The sequence below is a fragment of the Pan paniscus genome, chromosome 15, assembly GCF_029289425.2.
Source record: "Pan paniscus chromosome 15, NHGRI_mPanPan1-v2.0_pri, whole genome shotgun sequence".
Classification (NCBI taxonomy): domain Eukaryota; kingdom Metazoa; phylum Chordata; class Mammalia; order Primates; family Hominidae; genus Pan; species Pan paniscus.
The window spans coordinates 71,062,118-71,080,197 of record NC_073264.2 but is presented as its reverse complement, the minus strand read 5'-3'; the positions used below and the strand labels follow the sequence as shown (position 1 = coordinate 71,080,197).

Below are 18,080 nucleotides of genomic sequence, written 5' to 3'. Positions count from 1 at the left end.
TAGTAAGAACTACGGAAATGACAATAGAGCCCAATGCCTTTGTCAAAAAGCCACAGAACATTTTTTAAGCTTCCAACTTCAGAACAAAGCATCATCAAGAAGAAGTTACATCTCCCCAGATCCCTATATGCAAGGGATCCATGCATATAGATCCCTATATGCAATGACCTCAGGAAATAAAAAAATCAGGTACATGTGTGCACTGTTGGAGGGGAGCAGTGGTTAGAATTAGAAAATGGGAGAAGTGGTGGTGCCCATACAGCTATATCAAGAAAGATTGTTCCTGGACCATGGAGCTCAAAGACAGGAAACATAACACATTTTTTTCCACACAGAAGTGACATAATGAATAGAGTTTTATATTATATATTATTAGAACTATAATCCGTCTACACAAAAAATTAAAATATCTTGGGAATGAGTCTGATAACAACCAATAATCAACCACATGGTTGCTCAACATTTATGGAAAGCGACGTGGTAGTATGCATCAAATGCCTTAAAAAGTGCATGGCCTTTTGACACAATAGAGAGCTGCTGGAAAGTTAATCTCCAAATTTTTAGGATTCGTGATACATTCATACAATGAAATACAATGCAGACATTTTTTAAATGAGACAGTGTTGCATGTAACTTACTGGGAAATAAGCCCATAATATACTTAGCTAAGAAAATATTGTAAAACAATATATAACATTACACCATTCTTGTCCTAAATAATGACAATAAGTACACACAAGGAAAAAAATCTAGAGGGTTAGACTTAACTGTTGCTATTTCAGGGGCATGAAATCACTGGCTTAATCTTTCTACCTTATATACTTCCGTATTGTCAGAATTTTTTTAACAGAATGTGTATAGCTTTTCTATTTAGAAAAAAATGAAAATATTTATCATCTTCATTATCTGGTTAATTAAATCCCTAGTACACAGACCTACACAAATATATTACATAAGCCTCTACAACACATGCATTTGGAGGTTGCATAGTGTGGCTATGTCATTTGTTTAAGCAATTTTCTAGTATTGGATATTTAGGTTGTTTCCAATTTTTTGCCATTATAAACAAAACTTGGATTGTAATCCTTGTGGCTAAATAGTTTCACATACTTTTAGTTACTTCCTTAGAATAAATTCCTAGAAGTGGAATTGCAGGCCCAAAATGTGGACACGATTGAGGACTTTTGACCCATATTACAAGACTATCCCACTAAAAAGTCAGTGCCAATTTACTTTCCAAACTGCAATAGAAGGGCACCCTTTTCCCTTTATCTGACCCTGAATATCATCATCTTTTCCCAGTTTTTGCTAATTTAGTAAGCAAGAGCATTCATCATCATTTTTATTTGTATTTCTAAAATGACAAAAGAAGATAACATCATTCAGATTCACTTATTGACTATTATTATCATATGACTGGTTTTTTGCTATCTCTTGCCCACATTTTCACTAGGATCTTTTTCTTTCTGAATTGTAAGAGTTCTTTACATAAGATTAGCTCTTTGTTGTTAAGGCTAATGTGTGTTGTTTGCTTTTAGTTTAGTTTTTCTCTTTTTAGAAACAGGGTCTCACTATGTTATCCAGGCTGGAGTGGAGTGGCTATTCACAGGTGCAATCATAGAGCAATATAGCCTTGAACTCCTGGACTCAAGCAATCCTCCTGCCTCAGCCTCCCAATTAGCTAGGACTACAGGCTTGTGCCACCATGCTCAGTTTTGCTTTTAGTTTTGTTTAAGGTATTTGTGTCCAAAAATTTAAAATTTGTATATATTTTCTTAACAATAAAAGGCATTCAGGATTCCAAATAACTGACTTATAAATGAGCTTTTGAAATATTATTGTTTGTATATTGTCTTTTATATAGTTACTTTATCATATGTCTTAATCTCTTTTCTGGGTGTAAACTCCTTGAAGGCAGAGGTCATGACATTTTTTTGAATCCTCCCTAGCAACTAGCACACAGCCCACAATATAGCAGAGCTCAAAAATGTCTGGGATGAAAAGATATTGTGCGTGGGGATTTGCTTTGAAGCAATCCAGTTTGGGGGCAGGAGTTGGAAATGAGGTAAAGATGAAACAGAACTGGCCATTTGTTAATCATTGTTGAAGCTGGGTGATGGGTATATGTTCATTATACTATTATTTCTACTTTTTTGTATCTTTTTTTAATTTCCATAATCTAAAGATTGTGTTTTTTAAAATGTTTGTTTCATTGATTGGTCAATAGCATTAGAAAGAGAACTTCTGCAACAACAATGGTGATAGAAATGGAATACATATGTATCAAGGCCACTTCTGTAGCCCAAAAAAGTTAAGAGCACAGCCTTCGATATTAGGCAGGCTTGAGTACAACTTGTCTTAGGCTCTCAATATTAGGCAGGCTTGAGTACAAATTGTCTTAAGCTTAGGGACCTCAAGTCAGCTATTCAACCCCACTGAAACTCAATTTTTCTTTATACATAAGCATATTAATAACTCTCAAAAGGTTGTAGTAAAGATTAATGGGTGTAAAACACAGGGCCTAGCACCTGATAGCACTCAATAAAAAGCGGGTGTCATTGTCATTCAGTGATGCACACACTTGCCAAGCTCCAGCCAACACAGCCTGATGGTGACAGCCCAACACCCTTCCACTGCAGCTGAGATTTCAGTTAATCAGCTTGGGCACCAGACAACTGCTTGGCAGAGGACTTGATAGAACAGATGTCAGGAGTTGTGTTCCAGATACCCAGAACAGAAAACAGACAAGACCATAGCAAAGGACAAAGCCTATAGCTCCTGACCTTACTCAACAGGTCACCAAAGAGGCTAAATTCCACATCTCAAGGATGCAATCGAGAAACAAGAGTGATGAAGTCCTTACAAAAGTGGTTTGAAACTTTGATCAAACATTGGCATCGCCTGGGGAGCTCGAAAAAACACAATGTCTGTGTCCCATTCCCAGATATTGATTTAATGGTCTGGGATATGGCCTAGGTTTCAAGACCTTTAAAAGTCTAACATGGTCTAAGGTACAGCTTTAGTGTCGCTGCTGTAGAAGAAAGCTGAACCACTCCTGTGTGTGAGTTGGGGTTGGAGGTAGGGAGGGAAGAGGACAAGGGAAAACAAAGGGAAAGAACAGAGGCCAGCGAGTCCCACAAGAAGCCCATTAAAGCCAAGTCAGTCATGTGGTCTCAAGCTGTGTCCCATGCCAGACAAATCCAATCCCATTAGAGTCCCATCACTCCCCCCATAAACTTCAAGAGAGGGTTAAAGTGTAATAATTCCCAGGGCTAAAATATGTTAATACCGGGATGCGTGCATATCTATATTCTAAAGAATATTAAAGCAATGTAGTTTATCTCTGGGTTTTGGTCTTAGGAGAAAAAAAAAAAAAAGCCCAGCTAAGTGATGGAGGTTGGAGAAAGGAGAAAGCATTCATCTCCCGGCATTTTGGCAGCCAGTCAATGTGACTGAAGCATACTCAAAGAGGCAGCCTTATTTTGTGAAGTTATTGCAGTGTCTTTGATCAGCGGGAAAAGCACATCCATTTCAATCACTGTAGCTGGGATGGGCCCACTGTCTGGCCGTCTGGCTGCCCACCAGAGTGAGCTAGCCTTCAGCCTACAGACACATGGCAGTGCTTAGCATGTCAAACAAATGAGGGGGTTCTTGACTATCTACACAACTCTTGCTGAACTTCAAGGACTCTCTCGTTTAGCAATTTAGCCTGGACTAATCTGGAAGTTCCTTTCCCTCAGTAAACACCACCTGGTCTGGCCTGGCCTCACCAAAACAAAAGCTGGCCAATGGGCTGTCTGTCACGAGGTAGCCAACACTTCAGAATCAGGAGGGCAGGGGTCAGCCATTCCTATAACCAACACACCCAGGATCACACAAGCCTGGAGAAAGAAAAAGCCAATGGCCACAAACTCCACTCTCCTCCTTTACCTTCACCCTGTCTCAGCCCCAAACTAATCTGAGAGAAGTCTGATTCCTCCCCACAGACATGAATTCTTTGCAATGCAGTTTTAAATATATACAAAGATCACCCACATTCTTTTTACCAGAATAAACAGTTTTTAAAAAATTGATGGAAGAGTTCATCCATTTTCCAACTTGGGGATTTTCAACAAAAGGTTTGGTGGGTTTTTTTTCTTAAGCGGTATAGTGGTATCGACATGATAGAAAGATTTCAGTAGTAGAACTACAGTAGAGATGGGAATAATCATGATGATAATGACAAAAATTTATATATTATTTATGAGTTCCAAGTGTTTCATGTGTGTTAACTGATTTTATCTTCATCACAACCTAATGAGGGAAGCTATAATAATGATCATTAACAATACTAATTATAGGAATATATAATATATAACAATTATTATTACATACAATAATAGTGAATAACAACAGATAAGCAATCATAATAATCAATCTCCACTTTTCAGATAAGGAAATTCTGACCCCAGAGAAGCTCAGGGACTTACCTGAGGGGTGGGGGCTGAGCTTCGTGCCCAGGTGTCCGGCTCCAGGAGCAGCACTCTAACCAGACCACCAGACTGCCTCCTTCCAGAGCACACCTCAGAGCCTCCTTTAGAGCTGCCAGCTCAGAGAGCCAACAGAGTATGGAGGGCTTCTGAGGGCTCTGGACTTAGGGATTTGTGAGTCTGAACCCCAGCTCTGCCACTCCACATCCCACACCTGTTGCATCATCTATAAATGGGGATAAAGACACCTACCTCACAGGCTTGTGGTGAGGCTTAAATGACAAAATGAATTAAAAGCACCTCTCCCAGGGTCGGCAACAAACGTCAGTTTAACCCAGTGACTATCAAGCCTGGCTGCCCATTTGAATCAACCAGAAAACTTTTAAAATGCTGATATCCAATCCCCAACCTCCTCATCCCTCTACATTTCTACCTCAACAGAAAGTTAGTCTCAAATCAGTAATCCACTGTGTCCCACCTGGAAATGAAACCTGAAGCCCCTCAGACCAAAGACCAGCCTATATACCCTTTGCCATATTGATCGAGAATTATAGGGGAACTTTTAAACCCCTGAAGCCTCTGCCCCTGGCTCTAAGACAACAGGATTCCCCCAAATGTCGTTTGATTGGACAAAGAAATTGCAGGTGCCAGGACCATTCCCAACCACTTGGCTAAGCTCATCCTTGTCCAGTGACCTTCCACACTTTCATCAGGACAGCACCTTCACTCAGCTGGCATCATATCTGACTCTCACAGAAGCTGCCCACCGCCCAGGCTGCCTCCCACCTCAGCCACAAGCCCCTGCATAGGAGGAAGCAGCCCAGAAGCTTTCCTGAGAAGCACCTTTCTGTCCCACCGTTGCCTGTGTTTTAGAAATAGTCTGTGCCAAGGCCAGGTGTGATGGTTCACACTATAATCCTAGCACTTTTGGAGGCTGAGGCGGGAGGATCACTTGAGGCCAGGACTTTGAGACCAGTCTGGGCAACATAGCAAGATCCTGTCTCTAAAAAATAAGCTGGGTGTGGTGGCATGTGCCTACAGTCCCAGCTATTCAGGAGGTGTGGGTGGAAGGATTGCTTGATCCCAGGAGTTCAAGGCTGCAATGAGCTATGATTGTGCCACTGCTCTCCAGCCTGGAGTGAGACCCAGTCTGCAACAGATTGAGACCCTGTCTCCAAAAAAAGAAAAGAAAAAAGAAATAGTCTGTGCCAAGATCAACACAGTCAGCATTACTTTGACAATGCACTAACCAGAAGATCATGCAAGATGAGAGGTAGGACTGCCTGACTTAGGTTTTAAAATCTGAGTATATGCATACCTGTATGTGTATACACACACACACACTCACACACTCACACACTCCAAGAACCATAGTACACTTTGTGCTCAAAGAGGGCTCTGCTTCGTTCAAGGACTGGGGATAGAAAGCAGGGAGGGCAGGGGGTAGCAATAAACAGGGAAGGGAATACCAGGGTTGCCCATGGAAACTGGCAGGAATAAGAAAAATAATCAGCTCACATTTAACAGAAGAGAAAAGCACAGGTCTGGCCCTCCAAGGAGACAGCCAGCAGGGAGGATGGGGACCAAGCAATGCCGGTTTCCTGGCTTGGGCTTCCATGCGTCTTTTCAGGACCTACTGCCAGTTGGCAAGAGGTGGCATGGAGGGACGGGGAGGGCAAGAGAGGGGGAAGGCAGCACAGAGGGGAGTTGAAGAGCCACTCACTCAACTGTTTCCCAGAAAGTGAAGGCGCCAAGCAGCCCTCGCGCTCTCGGGACACCTCCCTTCTGCCTCCGTCCAGGAAAGAGCCCAAGAGGATTGTCTGAGGCCTCACCTGGGTAAAGGAGCCATCCTCGCCACACTCTGGGACAAACACAGCTTCTTGAGGCTTCTTGGCTTGCTCCAGGGCTTGAGCCCGCTCCAGGCGACACTTGCTCTGGCCAGCATCTGAAAGAGGAGAGGAGCAGATTTCATATTTCACTTGGATTCGACACTGGGGCCGAGGGACAAAATGGCTGAGAAAACCACTCCACCTGTGCGGGAGCCCACACACAACCAACTAGCTTGTCCAACCCTAAAAGGGCCGTGGCTAGTAACTGCTGCACAGCCCCCCTTCCCCGTATGTCATTCATAGAAAAGCAGAGGAGTCGTGTTTATCCCAAGTTCTGCCTGTCTTTTCTCCCAAGTACCTCTACCCTGGCCCCATAGAAAAAAAAAATGTTTTACTTCCATGATTTTTCACTGGGTTTATTCTAAAAGTAGTAAGCCTAACAGGGGCTCAACCATGTCTTATGGTTCAAGAATTGCAACCATTTTCTTTAGAAAATCAGAGGCTCTAGCGCAGCCTGCTTAGCCACCTACAATTCCTGTGATGGCTCTAAGCAGTCCGGGGTCACAAATTCAAATATGTACAGAACTCAGGAAAAAGATATAAATTAGAGAAACCAGCTGGATATGAGAGGAATGACATTCAGTTCTGAGAGACTATAGGGAGTGCTGTAAGGCTGTGGCAAACTGGACAACAGGCTCCCCTTTAAAGCGGTAGCTGTTATGCAGGTCTAGCCATGTGTTGCTTTGCAGGAACACAGACCTAATGTTACCAGACCTTCCAATTTTGGAACAGAAGGACAAAAAGCCAGATTTTTTTTCATTGAATCTCCCTATTTTTAAATGTTATCCCAAATGTTTTTTGCTGTTTTTAAACAGGCAAACAGACCAAACAAAACACATCTGTTGGCCAACAATTTGGAATCACTAGTCAGGAGCCAGCAATAATGTCTTGCGGTTTTAAGCATCTCCATAAAAAGAAAAAGGAAAGCGCTGGACAGATAGCAGCACATCTCTTTAAGCCCTAGCCTGGGGGCAGTGTTTGAAAGACAGAAAAATGCTCATTCCTTCAGGTAGACCAGGCTTTCTTCCCTCAGCCCTGGTGGAAGGGGTGGAGAGATAGGAAAGCAAAGTGAGTGGACAGACTTACTCCAAGCTTCCCTGTTGCAAATGCATAGTGAGGGAGCTGGGGTGCCCAGGAACCTCTCCTTGGCTGGGCAGGGGTGCACACACTCACCTTTGCATCTACCTCGATGCACCACGCCCAGGGTCGGGTCTCGGCACTTGGCTCGCTGGTACTCACACATGGACTCATAGGACCTGCCATCAGAGGCACAGATGGGTTTGGGTTGAGTCCTGGAGCAGTGGAGGTTGCACTGTGGGTCACGGTCACTTATTAGAAACTAGGTTGGAAAAAAGTGAAAGGGTACAGAGGTTACTTTTGCAAGAAAAGTAGGGGCGAGTCCATGACTTATAGTACTTGTTTGCCTTTAGAAAGTAAGTCCCTAATAAACCCAAATAAAACCCTAAAGGTGAAGGGGACGGAGCAGCCACAAAGTCTAACCAAGGAAGGCATCCTCTATGCATCATAAGAACAATAATGTCTAACAATTACTGACCATTAACAGGCATTGTGCCAAGTAATTCACATCCAGGATCTCAGTCCTCACAACAACCCTATAAAATAGAAACTCTATTCTGTAGACGAGGAAACTGAAGCCCAGAGACGTAACTTGCCCAGTGTCACACAGCTATAAGCAGTGGAGGCTGAATTAGAACCTAAATCTGTCAGAAGTAAAATCAAAGCTTTACCCTCTAGGATGTCCAGCCTCTCCATCCATGCAGATGGCCATGCAGCCTCTATTTGGGTGTATCCTCAAATCAGGAATATACCATAAATCTCCAAATTCCATCTCGGGAAAGTTTTATTTATTAGATCGTAGTGAGCTCCAAATCTATCATCCCTCCAATTTTTGCCCACCTCTCTCTGGCAGAATACAGAAGTTAAATAATCTTCTGTGAGAAACAGATTTCCTGATTTTTAAAATAACAACAATAATCAGCTTGGAAAATGCTGAGTTAAGCAGATTTTCTTGGTGAAGGGCTTCTCAGATGACTCTGATACATTCTTATGCATTGTGAACCTCCAAGACGCATAGTAAATTAAAGACAGCTACAAATTATTTGCTACTCCTCTCATTGAGCTATGGAGTCTAATTTCCTCTCCCTTGAATCTGGACTGGCCTCAGAAACTTGCTTGACCAAGAAAATACTATGGGAGTGGTGTCTGGGGACTTCAAAGTTAGGTTACACGAAGCCTTGCAGCTCCTTCCTGGGCCTCTTGTAATAATCACTCTTGAGGAAACCAGCTGCTGTGTAAGAAGCCTAACAACCCTGAGACCACCATATTATGAGGAAGCCCAAGTTTACCCATGTCAAAACCATGCAGAGAGAGAAATGCCCAACCAACCCAGGCACAGAGACATGCTGAGTGAAGAAGCCTTCAGGTGAGTCTAGTCCCAGCTGTCATCTAATTGCAACTCAGAGAGATGAAAATAAATAATTGCATGAGAGACCCCAAAGTCAGAACCACCCAGCTGAGCCCAGTTAACCCACAGAACTGAGAGAGATTATAATAATAAATTGTTTTAAGCCGTTAAGTTTTGTGGTAGTTTGTTACACAACAATCAACCAGATCAAGGGGCATATACAATGAAGCATCTTCCAGTTACTTAACCATGAACCCCTATATCAGGGAACCCCCTGTTAACAACAACAGAATACAGTTGGAGAACAATAATTGGGCTATTACAATCCATGAGCTTCTGCTCCATAACCCATGATTAGATTGTACAGGCCTTGAGACCTGGGTCCACCCTTATCTACTCCCATATAGCAGAGTCCTGAGCACACAGAACGAGGCTCTTCATCAGACTGGGTTGAGGGAATGAATGTCCCACAATAATGAATGGCAATGTCATGAGCACAAATCAGGCCATCGGTAATCGTAGAGTTGACTATGTAATCAAACCAAGCTCATAGAGGTTTTGGGAAGGCGTGAACACAAGCTCTGTCTCTAATGTATTTGTGGGCCCTTTGTGTGAAGCAAATAGATGAGAACTTGTTGACCCTTTTCCAGAACAGCAGAGAAAGTTTCAGAGGTGGTACCACACCCTTCAAGGGAGTACTGGAAACACACACCCCACACTAGCCAAACTCAAAGAGGGCCCGAACCCGTCCATAAATACACAGACCACATCCCAGCTATAAAACCAGTCCCTTCTTGGGACTGGACCTCATGCCTGGGTGCTGGCTGCCCAGCACAGGGATGGAGCAGCTGAGGGCTGAAACCACTGCACAGGCCTTGTCCAAATGGACAGTGAAATTGCGCTTTCTCTTCAGACACCTTGGGGTCCCACGCACTCACAGGTCACACCTGAATCTTGCCCAGGGCCCAAAGGGAAATATCCAGATAGTGTCTCATGAGCACAGCATTTGATAGAGTCCAGTGCTCACGGGCAAAAATAAATAACTCAGATCATCATCTCCAGAGGAAGCCCACTGCCTCCAGGGCTGCCCCACAGAAGAGGGGTGAGCTGACGGGGGGAAATGGGAGAGGACAGCATTGTTCAGTCAAGCCCTGCACACGATCCCCAGCCTCAACCCCCCTCGAGTTGCCCCTGCTTTAAACCCATGAGCTCGGGGACCCTTACATCGTCTCCCCGGCCTGGTGAGAATCAGACCCGGGGGCCCCTCTCTGGCCCTTTGCTCTCTCTTCCCTGCTCCCCCTTGCTCCCTGCTGGTGGGGCACATGGGCCTGCTTCCCATTTATCAAATGAGCTACCTCTGCTGCTACTTCCAGGCCTTCAGGCACGCTGTTCCTTCTCCATTCCCTCCCACCCTGCTTCGGATTTTGGCTCAGGCGGTCTCTTCCAGGAGGCTCTCCCTGACTCTCCCAGGTGAGGACGATCTCCTGTAATACTCTCTCACACTTCATTTTTCCTTCATGGCTCTTCACATAGTTTGTAATGAAGAATTCATTTGCATGATTTGGTTACCAATGGAATCCCCAACTCTGAGCTCCATGAAGATGAGGACGATGTCTGCTTTGCCTGTGAACACCTCCCCCGAGCATCTAGCACAATCCTGGGGCCCTCCGTCATGTGTGGGAGGAGTGCAGCCCTGTAGCAGCATCTCATGCCTGCCATTCCCTCAACACCTGCCAGTGGGACATCACAGGCCTGGCTTTCCGGGCTCTTGCCACCCCCAGGGATCGCTGGGGCCACTCCTCATGCCCCTGTGCTTACAGCCTTGCCGTCCTCAGCCATGTTCTCCCATCCCACTTCCGCATTGCACGTGGGCAGAGGTGGCCCAGAGCCTGCCATCTTTACTCCACCTCAGAACAAGAACTCTCATCAGGAGTGTCTTGAGCTGGGCCTGACTTGCCTGGAGGGCAGGGCTGTCTCACCTGGATGTTCAGCATCTGGTGTCTGGCACACAGAGTAGGTGCTTGGTCAACAGTTTTTGACTTTGTGAAGTCCTTTTTGCAGGTGGGCCGGTGTTTCTGTTTGTTATAATGAAAGGCAGTGGGACCTAGTGATTAGAAGCTTGGCTCTGGAGCCCAGCCATGGGTGTCAGTACCAGCAACAGCACCCACATGCTGTTTAACCTTGGAAACGTTGCCTAGCTTCTCTGGGCTTTTAGTTTTCTCATCCGTAAAACAAGAGTAGTAACAAGCCTTGCCTCATAGGGTGGTGTGAAGATTCAATTATTAACATATCCTAAGTCACGTATAACTTCTTGTTCATCTTCTTTCTTTGGAATTTAATTGAAGGGGGGCGTGGTTTAAGAGAACACACAGAAAAAAGACGGAGAGGAAGACAAAGTTTCTTTTCAAACCCACTGAGGTTGCCTAGTTGCCTATGCTGCAGCTCACGGGACAGGAGAGCTGCCAGCATCCCCGTGAAGTTGAGCTACAGGCCAAAAAATCGGTTTGAAAATGGATTGCTCTACGCTGAGAGAGAGGCCACAGCAGCTGTGCCAGAGACCAGCTTCCTAATAAGGGGAACACTCTGTCAGCAAACGGACAGGTTAAAGAACTTCAGAGGCCCCACCCATCCCAACACACAGAGATCATTCTCAGCTTCAGAAGAGCACCCAAAATATTCCTGTCTAGAAATTACTGGTCCCTAAGGCCAAATAAAAAGTTCAGAGATAGCATGGGGTCATTGACAATCTTCAATCAATTATGGTGTCACATTTTCATCTGTTTTAGGAACTGTGTGTATTTGTGATTGTTTTCACACACACAAAAATGAGCTCTATAAAATGAAGCTTTAACCAGATGACTACGCCCTAATAAGATCACCCAAAGCTCCAGGGCCCCAAAGGGATTACTCTGTGTCCACAAACGCTCCAGTTCATTCCTTCATCTGTTCAACTGCTCTGTACTCAATAAGTGATCACCAACAGTGAACCCAACACTGTACCAGCATAGGAAGCAACATGTAACCAACATGGTACCCACCCTCAGTGAGATTACCATTTAGGGTGGAGACAAGGAGCATGTTAACAGGACACCATGGAGCTATTAAGATAAAGGCAATAAGAGAAGACTTAATCCTAGAGACTCTGGAACGCTCCGAAGCCACACAGTTCAAAAGAACTTCTCACCATGATGGACATGTTCTATATCTGTGCTGTCCAGTACAGCAGCCACAAACTACATGTGGCTATTAAGCACTGCAATGTAGCTAGTGCAACTGGGAAATCAAATATTTAGTTACATTTAATTTTAGTTAATTTAAGTTTAAATGACCACATGTGGCTAGAGGCTACCGTATGCAACAGCCCAGTTATAAAGTAAAAAAACCAAGAGGAGAAGAGAGAGGAAGGAGCATAGTCTTCAATCGAATTTTTCTCAGTTGAGCCAGGTGAAGACTGATTGAGAGAAAAACAAAAAAGAGAAAAAAGAAAAAGAAAAAAGAAGCTGATCTGGAGAATAATTTCTGCATTTTGAAATTAGACAGTATGTTAGGCCATTCTTGCATTGCTATGAAGAAATACCTGAGGCCGGGCATGGGGGTTCACACCTGTAATCCCAGCACTTTGGGAGGTCAAGAAGGTGGGATTGCTTGAGCCCAGGAGTTCAAGACCAGCCTGGGCAACAGAGAGAGACCCTGTCTCTACAAAAAATTTTAAAATTAGCCAGGCATAGTAATGCATGCCCATGGCCCTAGTTACTTGGGAGGCTGAGATGAGAGGATCACTTGAGCTAAGAGGTGAAGGCTGCAGTGAGCCATGATGGTACCACTGTACTCCAGCCTGGGTGACAGAATAAGAATGAAAGAAAAGAAAAGAGCAAAGAAAAGAAAAGAAGAAAAGAAAAGAAAGAGGGAGTGAAGGAAGAAGGAAGGGAGGGAAGGAAGGAAGGAAGGAAGGAAGGAAGGAAGGAAGGAAGGAAGGAAGGAAGGAAGAAAGGCCGGCCTGAGACTGGGTAATTTATAAAGAAAAGAGATTTAATTGCTCATGGTTCTGTAGGCTGTACAGGAAGCATAACACCGGCATTTGCTCTGCTTCTGGGGAGGCCTCAGGGAGCTTTTACTCAGGGCAGAAGGTGAAGCAGGAGCTTGCATGTCACATGGCAAAAGCAGAAGCAAGAGGGATAGGGGGGTGGATCAAACACTTAACCAGATATCACAAGTACTCACTATTGCAAGGACAGCACCAAGCCATGAGGGATGCACCCCAAGGACCAAAGCACCTCCCACCAGGGCCCACCTCCAACATTGGGGATTACATTTCAACATGAGATTTGGGTGGGGACAAATTTCCAAACTATGTCAGATAGAAAATCAGTTCACTATTTATGGGTCAAAACCAGGATATTCCAGGAGTTTGGAGTTGCTCAGCAGCAATCATGGTTGGTGGAAATTTGGGGGATTGGGCAGGAGCAAGCCATCTCTCCAACAAGCCAAACACTGAGACATTTCCTTCTAGAGGGAAATAGCAGTTTTACAGAAATCTTCACTTATATTCCTTTCCTTCTTCCTAACCAAAAGACACTAAAAATAAAATAATAATGTTAAATATGATTGCATAATACAGAAACCAAACAAAAGGAGCTGGGATAATTGTATATCTGCAGTTGTCTCTCCTACCCATTCTCCTTGCAGAGTGGATGACTCCAAACACTCTGTGTTTTGTTCACATTTGTAAAGTAGGATGGATACTTGATATATACATAAACAAGTCATTTTTCCTATTGGAAAAGTAAGCTACTGACTGAGGGCTGCCTTTGCCATGGAGGAGATCAGGGTAGATGAAATCAATTTTAGACTAGTCATCCCCTCCATCTGAAATGCACACATGCTGATTCTTCCCCTTCAGTCTCCAGCATAGTAGAATGCAAGCCCTGCCACACAGCTTTTGCTCAGGGAGACCATCCCAATACCACAAGCTGTGTTAGTTTTGACTGACTGCCAAGTTTCCATGACAATATAGGGAATAAAAGAGCCAGCCTAAGGTTCCATCTGGGAGGAGATGTTTAATTCTTTATAATATAGATCTGTTCTCACCCTCTTAATTTCCACCTGTTAGTATAATGCTGACTTAACCAATATCTAAAATCTAAACAGGTATTTTTCTGGTAATATGCATACTCGTATATTTTTCCTGGGTGTAGAGAAGGAGACGATAGCCATGCTAAACAACCATGTCAGTGGTCTATCCACTGGATTTGGGAGAGTGAAGTCCACAATTTGGAGCAGCAAGTGACATTTCTCTCTGTGATACCATACTCAAAAATCACAGGCCAAACTCAAATTAATTTTAGGTCTTTCTTTAATAAATTCATATGTAACACAGCTTCAAGTACTCACTTTCAACCTTTTTGCTTCACTTATCTATTGGAGCAAAACAAATCACCCCTAAACTTAGTAGCTTCAAACCACAATTTATCATTTCTCATAATTATGTGGGTTGGCTGGGCTCAGCTAGGAGGTTCTTCTGCTCCACATGGTACCACCTGAGGTAACAGATTTGACTTCAATCAGTTGGGAGCTTGGCTGGGGCTCTGTCTCCAACAGGCTTTCCTGTCTTATCCATGACGACTTCATTTAGTCCTTTATCTCTTGCCTGGGCGTTTGATTCTTTGGCACCAAACTTCCGCCCCCATCCCTACCCCTAATCCAAGTTCAAATTCCACATTGCCACTGAGGTTATCATCCTAAAAAGCAAATACTTTCATATTTTAAACACCACCATTAGCTTCCTTGGCACTCCTGCTGCACTGTGTTTATACTTCTATCAAAACCCTCAATATACTGCATTATCATTTATCTATTTACACGTCTATAAAAGATTGTGTCTTATTCCTCTTTATATACATAGGGCGTAACACAGCACCTTACCAAAAAAGTTTGTTCAGTATATGTTTGAGGAATGAATGAATGAATATCAAACCTTACCTAAAATATATCATGAAGAAGTAGCTCTTTTTTCTGTCACTTACTGTGAAAAGAAATATTCTTTGTCCAACTACCAACAATACCTTAAAGCTCTCAAATGTATAGTGATTAAAGGTATTTGTTCCTTTCTTTTCTTTAAAGGAACATCTATCTCTTAGATAATAAAAGTCACATCTTAAACATGGTATTTTTTCCTTGGAATAATGGAAATGAAAAAAATCTCTAAGAGGATATACCAGTATGGCTGAGATAGTACCCACATATCACTAAATCATCATGGAATTCATTCCCAATGAACCTGGCCTTAGCCTCCAGGAAGCCTTTCCACCATCCCAGAGATGTCATCTCACCCATAACTCGGGCAGTATCTGAGACTCTAGATTGATGAGCCTGAAATTAATATATGTCAAGGTGGAAAACTCTGACAATTTAACAGCCAATGTGATTAGCACTCTAGTTTTTCGGGCAGCTACCATACGCATGCACTTGAGTAAGAACAATAGCCAGATGGAAAAAAAAATCAGTTATAAGTCAATTTTTTGACACCCTAAATTCACTTTTCTATAGCCTCAACATCGTAAATAATGGTGAGTTTTCTCCACCTGCAAATGTCCAATCTGCAAATGCCTATTTGGAAGGAAAGGGAAGGAGAACAATCCATACATGTATGCCTGCTGGGTGGTAACAGGCAGGGCAGAAACCACAGCCCAGCTCTGCAGCTCCTTCCTGCCTCTGGACTGTGCACACGCCGGCCCCTTTCCCTGGAATGTGCTTCCACCTGATGAACTCCAATTCCGGGGTAAATGCTGCTGCCTTCCAAAACAGGTCGGGATCCCGGTAATGAGCCCCCAGAACACCCACTATGGTCCACTGTGGCCTGTGCCATAATTGTGATTAAAATGGCCCATCATTTAATTTTACATTGCTTGTCCATGCCCCTCCACCGGACTGTAAGCTCCCTGAGGGCAGAAACCAAGATCTGGGTGTGACACTGCTGCATCCCCAGTGCCCAGATGAGGCATTTAATCAATATGTATGGCTTGAATGAACGAGGAGAAAACCGAGGCTGAGCAAGGTTAAGTCAGTAAGTGGTAGAGCACTCCTCTAAGTCTGATCCTCACAGACCAGGTTCTTTCTTCCACACCACACTGCCTTCCTCAATGTAGGGATATCAGACACTATGCCCCAGATGCCACTGAGGGGCAGAAAGGGCTTTGCTGTCAGCTCTGGCAACAGTGGTTTGGGTCTATAGTAGTTGCCCCCAGGAGAACAGAAGAGGAGAAGGGCACCAGAAGCAAAAAGAGCTCTCCCAAGAGAGGGGATGTTTTTCTGTCTTGTTTGTAAATCATGGTCCAGCTCAAGTTTTTAGAACTCAAGTACTAAAAAGCATTTCTGGGAGGTAAACCTGCTATTGAAAGGGGGGGAAAGCCACTCTTGGAGCCAATGCCTGGAACAAAAAGCAGAGAATCACATTCCAGACGTCTAGCTGCGGCTCAGCCGCTTGCTCTCCAACCTGGGACTGTTCGCCTCTCACCACATCCTTTGCCATCTGCAAAACTGGACTTTGGCCTTCTTCTCTGGGGCCTGCATCTTTGGGAATGGAGAGTAGTTTCCCATTAAAACATCACTCACCCACCCACTATCAAATTCGTCATCTGCATTAAAAATCCACATCCCTATATCTGCCAGCTCGCTCTCACCCTTCCCTGACCCCATGACCACTGCATTTACACAGGTGCAAAGAAGGGCCTCGACCTGCTGGCTTCAGAGGGGGGCTCCGTGAAGATGGAAGAGGGAAGATAAGGGAGGTCAAAGGGAAGGAGAGGCCTGCCAGCAACAGCAGCATCTGCTCTTCCTCCACACACCTCTGCGACAGAGCCTGACAGCAGCATGCCCGATTAAAGGGCTTTTCACGCTGCTGAGGGAAAGCAGACACCCCCTCCAGCTGTTGGGCAGCTGGAGCCACTTCTGTTGTTTTAGCTAGGAGAGGCCTGACCTTCATCACCCCACCACCACCCCCTCCCCAAGGGAGGAATTTAGCGGTCACTTCACCCCACCCACCCGACTTCCCTCCTCCACTGTGCCCCCCACCACCAGCAGCCACAGGGATGATGGGCCAGGGCCCAGGGGAGAAGGCTCTCTTACACCAGGTGCCACTGTGTAGGAAGGCAGGAGAGAGGAGAACCCATGGGTTTGACAAAGCAGCTGAGACCCTGGATCTAAAGAGACCCTAATAAGAACGCAAACGGGGCCAAGTTAACCTACATGTTCCCAATCCACACAGAGTCTGTCTGCAGCCCCAAACCCATGCTCCTTCTCAATCTTTCAGAAAAGCAGGTGCACATAAAGTGAGGGTTAGGGCCCAAGTCATCAAATTTCCAAAAAAATAAAAATAAAGCATTATTCCAAGTGAAAGAAGCCAGACTCAAAAAGTTATATACTATATAATTCCATTATGTGACATCCTGGAAAAGGCCAAACCAAAGTGACAGAAATTGGATTAATGATTACCAGGGACTGGAGATAAGGAGAGAAGCAGGAGAACATGTTTGTGGGCGATGGAAATATTCTAGATCTTGATTATGGTAGTGGTTACACAACTATATAAATTTGTTAAAATTCATAAAAGTGTACACCTAAAAGGGGTCAATTGTACCCCATGTAAATTACAACTCAGCAAACAAACAAGATAAAAACAATAAACACAAAACTAAAGAAAAAATTCCAAAGAATGTTTGCTTTGAAGGGCACATCAGACACCCCCATAGGCACCCAGAGAAGTTTCTGGCGATTTCTCTGCCCACCCCCTTTAATACAAGCCACCATGCTAGGTACATTGAGGATTATGAAAATAAACAAGAACACAGGCCCTGCCCCTACAAGCTGATCTAGTTGCAAAGACTGACATGTGGACATATCTCCACTGGGGCTGCATTTTTGAAACCAGGAAGCAAAGCCTAAGTCACAAACAAACAGATAGGATATGGGAAAATGGGATGCCAGACAATCCAAGATGTGAGATGGTCACAGCAAACTCGTAGAAAGGAAAAGAGAGGAGAGGAGAGGCAGGGAGGAAGGAAAAAGAACCATCCATTTGGCAAAGACTCACTGAGCACCTGTTATGCTTCAGGGCTCTGCTGAGTGCTGGACAGAGCAGCTGACACTGTGTTCTGTAGGGCTAGAAGGAGAGGTAAATTCAGACTGAAAAGATCCAGGAGAATTTCTCAGGGAAGGAGCCATAAACTGGATCTTAAAAGATTTTCACAAGTAGGAAGGGATGTTGAAAGGACAAGCTAAGAGAATCACAACAGGTACACC

General features: G+C 44.3%; 1 protein-coding gene across 4 annotated transcripts in view; it reads right to left on the bottom strand.

Annotated features, from left to right (window-relative positions):
• Positions 1–18,080, bottom strand: part of SMOC1 (SPARC related modular calcium binding 1) — a 149,333-nt gene that overhangs the window by 72,454 nt on the left and 58,799 nt on the right. For all 4 annotated transcript variants that reach the window (XM_008977824.4, XM_008977822.4, XM_008977823.4 and 1 more), the window contains exons 2-3: positions 7,532–7,697; positions 6,302–6,414 (exon numbers count right to left, since the gene is read on the bottom strand). In XM_008977824.4, coding sequence (XP_008976072.1) covers positions 6,302–6,414; positions 7,532–7,697 — 279 coding nt within the window. The remainder of the gene's footprint in view (positions 1–6,301; positions 6,415–7,531; positions 7,698–18,080) is intronic.